The sequence below is a fragment of the Carlito syrichta genome, unplaced genomic scaffold (genome assembly GCF_000164805.1).
Source record: "Carlito syrichta isolate Samal-C Ts95f unplaced genomic scaffold, Tarsius_syrichta-2.0.1 Scaffold304513, whole genome shotgun sequence".
In the NCBI taxonomy this organism is placed as follows: Eukaryota; Metazoa; Chordata; class Mammalia; order Primates; family Tarsiidae; genus Carlito; species Carlito syrichta.
The window spans coordinates 199102-205040 of NW_007248609.1; the positions used below are offsets into that span (position 1 = coordinate 199102).

The 5939-nt window shown below is 41.1% G+C and overlaps 1 protein-coding gene across 1 annotated transcript; it reads left to right on the forward strand.

Moving 5' to 3' along the window:
- Positions 1-4683: 4683 nt before the first annotated feature.
- LOC103262470 (uncharacterized protein C7orf73-like) lies at positions 4684-4824 on the forward strand. Its single transcript, XM_008060086.1, has one exon. The coding sequence runs from the start codon at positions 4684-4686 to the stop codon at positions 4822-4824; it is 141 nt and encodes a 46-aa protein (XP_008058277.1).
- The last annotated feature ends 1115 nt before the right edge of the window (positions 4825-5939 follow it).

Sequence of the window (5939 nt, forward strand, 5' to 3'; positions counted from 1 at the left end):
TTCACAGAGAACAAAATGTTCACTGATGGAGTTAAAAACAAAATGAAAACCAAGCATCACTGTAATGGTGAGTTTTATGTGTGAACATGACTTGGCTATAGTCCTCAGTGATTCCATTAAAAACTAATCTAGGTGGTGCTGAGAAGGTATTTTGTAGATGTGATTCAAGTCTATAATCAGTTAACTTTAAGTAAAGAAGATAATCTGGTGGGCCGGATTCAATTAGTTGAAAGCCTTAATAGAACTGAAGCTTTCCTGAAGAAATTCTGTCTACAGACAGCAGCATCAGCTTGTGCTCAAGAGCTCTAGCCTGCCCTTTCTGATGGCCTGCCCCAAGGATTTCAGATTTCAGACTTGCCAAACCAACTTCCACAATTACATAAGCCAATTCATTTATCTGTCTCTATATCTCTGTCTCTGTCTCTATCTCTATCTCTATCTCTATCTCTACCTCTACCTCTACCTCTACCTGTACCTCTACCTCTACCTCTACCTCTATCTCTATCTCTGTGTGTATTTCCTCATGCTTCTGATTCTCTGGTGGAATCCTGACTAATACAATTGCTATCTTTACTTTTACATATGAATCTAGAACCTATATGAACTTAAGAAAAAAATTAATTTTCCCTGAATTTTGAATTCTCTCTTTACATTGGCTTTTTCTAAGTCAGAAATTTCAAAAGGGATTGCGAAAGTGTCTGATTCCAGAGAATGCTCAACTTCAGAGACTATACATCATTTTCCATATTAGAAGTAAACTGTCCCGTGTGTGGCTTAGGAGGGAGTTGTTCTTCGTGAGAACCATGATCTCAGTGAGTTCTCAGAAGTCTCTGTATTTAACTTCCTGGAGATAGAAGCACCTGGGCCTTATGGGACAAACACCCATGAAAACTGCCCTAGACCTTCTTCTATGCTCTATCCAAGTCAATCCATAAATCTTTATATCTGTTGAGATACAAGAACCAATTTCTTTTTGTTTGTATAAATTAAAGAGGTACAAGTGCCATTTTGTTACATGGATATATTGCATAGTGGTGAAGTCTGGCTTTTAGTGTAACCATCGCCCAAATAGTGTACCTTGTACCCATTAAATAATTTCTTATCCCCCACCCACTCACCTTTCTGAGTCTCTAATATCTATCATTCCACACTAGAACCAGTTTTTAAAAAAAATCACAACAGCAGTAATTTTTCCTTAAATTCTTCAGAAATTTCTTGGGAGACATTACCCAAGTGACTTAATCCCACTCTTTATCCCCCTAAAGAAACCTTTGGATTACTCTTAGAAATGTTCTTAAATCTTTTTCCTCCCTTTTTTAAACTTGTTTTTTAGTTCATCTATTTAAAACTGGAATTACTTCAGAATTGATTTAATGTGGCCTACAAAGAAGTAATTAAATGCAACACAAACATATAAACTAATGTTGGTAGGGAAAAAGAGAAAGTAAAGAAAAAGAAGAAAGAGAGCAGTAGAGAAGAGAAAAAGGAAACAAAGAGGTTTAAGATGAGTAATATAGTTGTCTATAAATTTAAATGGCTCAAAAGTTCTCTAGCAGTTAAAAGAAAAAAAATAAGATAAATTCTGCACTTCAAAAGGTCCATGAGATAAAAACAAGCAAACCAACTATTTAAGAGAATTACAACTAATTTTGACGTAAAGACATGAATTCCCCCCAAGGATTTGTTGTAATATTCCCAGTCTATTGCTTTCTTTAAACAGTAGACAGGCCAGGTCCAGTGGCACACATATATAATTCCAGTGTTTTGGGAGGCTGAGGCAGGAGGATTGCTCAAGGTCAGGAGTTTGAGATCAGCTTGGGCAACATAGTGAGACTCCATCTCTACAAAGCATTTTTAAAAATCAGCCAGGCATGGTGGTGCATGCCTGTAGTCCTAGCTATTTGCGAGGCTAAGGTGGGAGGATTTGAACCCAGGAGTTTGAAGTTGCAGTGAGGCCTGGTGGCATGAATGCACTCCAGCTTAGGGGACACAGTGAGACCCTGTCTATAAAAAAAAAAAATAGACAAAGAAATGCCTCTCACCCCAAGTACCATGGCAAGGTTTTTTAAAAAAGATATATTTAGGTAGCAACTGATTCCAATTACATATTTTATCCTTTCTTCTCCTAACTTCGGAAAGAGATTATCTATGACTGCACAAAATTATGAAATCTTCATATTCCATATTTAATGCTTGCCTCAAGAACCTATTTATGTCCAGTGGAGGAAGCCAGGTGTGAGTATGTTTAGAGAGAATGCTCCCGACGTCTTGACCTGGTGTGGGCATCAAAGCTCAAACAGGGTAAGGAGGAGATCCACATGTGGTGGTTGGGAGGTGTTCCCCAGCCTGGGGCCTTGGAGGCAGGTGAAGAGTTCCTTTTATCTGTCTATGGTATAGTCAAAAGTAAATAGATTACAGCTTCATATGGCAAATACTGACAGTTGCTTACCCAATATCTCTTCTTTTCATTTTTTACTGTTAGAACTTCAATTTTTCTTTAGCAAGACAATGTGCTTTGTCTCCTCAGACTCTCTTGAAGCCAGGATGGTCATGTGATCCAGCTCTGGTACATGAGATATAAGTAGAAGTCTACTGCATGAAGCTTCTGGGAAAGTTATTGTTTTCCTGATGAAAAGGGATAGACTTAGCTGACCTTTGGGTACTTGCTCTCTCTAATTCTTTCTGCCTAGAATGCAGTCACAATACTTAAGAGCCATCTTACCAGCATAAAGAAAAACATGACATATTTAGGATAACAAAGTAAGAAGATATGAAGAGCCTAGGACCTTAAAGACACTGTGGAGCTGCTGGGTTTCCTACCTTAGTGTTCTGTTACATGAGAACCAGCATGTTATTCTTTTTTTCTTTCCTTTTTTGGGGAACCCAGCTAACAGTTCCCTCCACCCTCCTGTCCCCATCCCATAGTGTTTAGCTCATAACAGGTATTCCATAAGAGTTACTGAGTTAGTGGCATTAGGGTACTAAAACCTCCTCAAACTTGTTCATATTTGCATTTATCCACCCAGCTTTTGCCTCAGGCAGTCTTGGCTGCCTGAGGCCAAGAGGGGGCAGATACAGAAGTCTTGGTGTTGTCCACAGAGGGTTTGTGTCATTTTGGAAACATAAGCCGTAAGAAAAGTAGTACTTCAGGATTTTATATGATTAAGGAGAAGGAGAACTAACATTCTCATTTTACAGATGAGGAAACTAAAGACAACATATAGCTGGTGGAGATCTAGAAAGGTAGCACTCAGCAGACTGTAAGTCAAATGCACATCTCATGGTTCTCAAATCCACACTTGTTCTTTGCAACTCTGATTCAACTAGTCCAAATTACAGAGGTCAGTGGATTCCTGGAGGACACAGAACTTGGACTAGTCTTGAAAGATGGGCGGAATTTGGAGCTTTGAGGTGGGGAGTAGAAAAAGAGATTTCAGACATGGAAAGGAACATAAGCAAAGACCAGTTTTCACTGACCATGTTCCATTCAATAGTCAGGATATTAAATAGCTAAAACAGAGGATTTAGTTCTTTAAACAAATAGTATCTATAGATGCCTTGTGATAGTCTCTGTGGGATATACCAAGGTCAGTTTTGTGAAAAGTACCTGGCAGGTAGTTTCTGCTCAGGTTTTTGTTTGTTTGTTTGTTTGTTTTGAGTCAGGGTTTCACTCTGTCACACAGGTGGGAATGCAGTGGCACAATCATGGCTCACCATGGCCTCAACCTTCTGGGCTCAGGCAATCCTTCCACCTCAGCCTCAGAATAGCTGGGACTACAGGTGTGCACCACCATGCCCAGCTAATTTTTAAATTTTTTTGTAGAGACAAGGTCTCACTGTGTTGCCCAGGCTGGTCTCCAACTCCTGGGCTCAAGTCATTCTCCTGCCTCAGCCTCCAAAAGTGTTGGGATTACAGGCGTGAGCCACCATACCCAGCTCTGCTGTTTTTGATATTGTTTTTGTTCTTTCAGAAAGCGCTCTCCTTCCTCAAAGTGAAGGTACTCATCGTTTGAATTACTTGGAAAAGCTGACAATTTAGCTAGGGAGATTCTAAATTATTTAAGAGTTTCAAAATAGAAAGTGTCACAAGATGATATTAGACTAATGATGGTAACCCCAAAGGCTATGCTCTTAACTACTATTCTCTTTTACCCTGCAGTGTGTGGGATGTACAGGAGAAAGCAAGTGAAAAAGATCTCAAGGAGGGACTCCAATAAGGAGGCTGATGTAATTACTGTGGGGTCAGTGGCACACATTAGTTTGACGAGGTGGGCGTGAAAAGGAGAGGATGGAGAAGAGAAACGTTTCAACAAGAAGGGTAAAAAAAAACAGAACAGGCTAAGATGACCCCAAAATGTCAGTGGTATAAATGAGATAACTACATGTCATCAATGGACATGGAGATGCCAGGGCAGGGAGGCCATGTGGGAAGGAGGAATATGATGAGTTCAGTTTAGTACACGTGAGACACGAATAACAAATTATTTGACTATTCAAGCAGACATAATTGGCAGACAGTTGGAAGATTGAGAAATGGCAGTCAGATGAATGACTGTGCTCAGGAGTGACAGCTGAAGCCGTGGTGAGGAAGGTTTATGTACCTAAAGGAAAGAACATATGGCTGCAGCTGCCCTGAGAGCCCTCCCCAACCTCTTTACGCTTCTTGCCCTCCCCACTGACATCATGCTCCAGTTCCTGCTTGGAGTTACATTTGGCAACATGGTTGAAATGTATCTAGCTCAAAACTATGACATACCAAACCTTCCTAAAACGCTTGAAATTAAAAAGTACTTGGATGCCAAGAAGATACCCTCTAGTTCATGAGGCTGACTCCAATACTACCTTCTGGATACACTGATTCTATTGCCCTTGAGGGCCTTCTTTATCATCTGAACCAAAAGCTTTTTGTTTTAATCTCCAGCCTCAATAAAGCTTCTTTGCTAGACCCTGCTTTTCCACAGAACAAAAATGGAGCCACAAGTTAAGAACTACACCTCACCTCTTCTCATCATTCTTCCAGCTGCTTGGGAGGTTCTAAAACTGAAATTATGGTACATCATAGTAAACACGACCTTTAATTGTAGACTCTCCCTTACTCTTTGGGATTTCTATTACAGATTGAGCATCCCTAATCTGAAAATCCAAAATCTGAAATGCTCCAGGGTCCAAAACTTGAGTGCTGGTGTGACACTCAAAGATCATGCTTAAAATGTTTATTGGAAGCCGGGCTCGGTGGCTCAGTCTGTAATCCCAGCGCTTTGGGAGGCTGAGGTGAGTGGATTGCCTGTGCCCACGGGTTCAAGACCCGCCTGGGCAACTTGGTGAGACCTCATCTCTACAATAAATCAAAAATTAGCTGGGCGTGGTAGCACACGCCTGTAGTTCCAGCTACTTGGAAGGCTGAGTCGGAAGGATCGCCGGAGCCCAGCAGGTCGAGGCTGTGGTGGCTGGGAGCAGCCACTGCACTCCAGTCTGAGTGACAGAGTGAGACTCCAACTCCAAAAAAAAAAGTTTATTGGAGCATTTTGCATTTCAGATCTTTGGATTAGGGATGTCCAACCATAAGTATAATGCACGTACCCCAAAATATTTTAAAAATCTGGAATCCAAAACACTTTTGGTCCCAAGAAGGTTAGATACTCAACCTGTACCTTTTTTGTTTTTGTTTCTGAGTCAGAGTCTCACTGTCACCCAGGCTGGAATGCAGTGGCACACTCACAGCCACCATAGCCTCGATCTGATGGGTTCAGGTGATCCTTTCACCTCAGCCTTCCAAGTGGCTGGAACATGGTACATGCCACCATGTCCAGCTAATTTTTTGATTTATCGGAGAAACAAAGTCTCACCAAGTTGCCCAGGCTAGTCTTGAACTGCTGGGCTCAGGCAATCCTCTTACCTCCACCTCCCAAAGTGCTGGGATTACAGGTGTGATCTACCAT

Coding starts and splice junctions, on each gene's coding strand:
- LOC103262470 (XM_008060086.1), top strand. CDS start 4,684: ATGCTCCAGTTCCTGCTTGGAGTTACATTTGGCAACATGGTTGAAATG.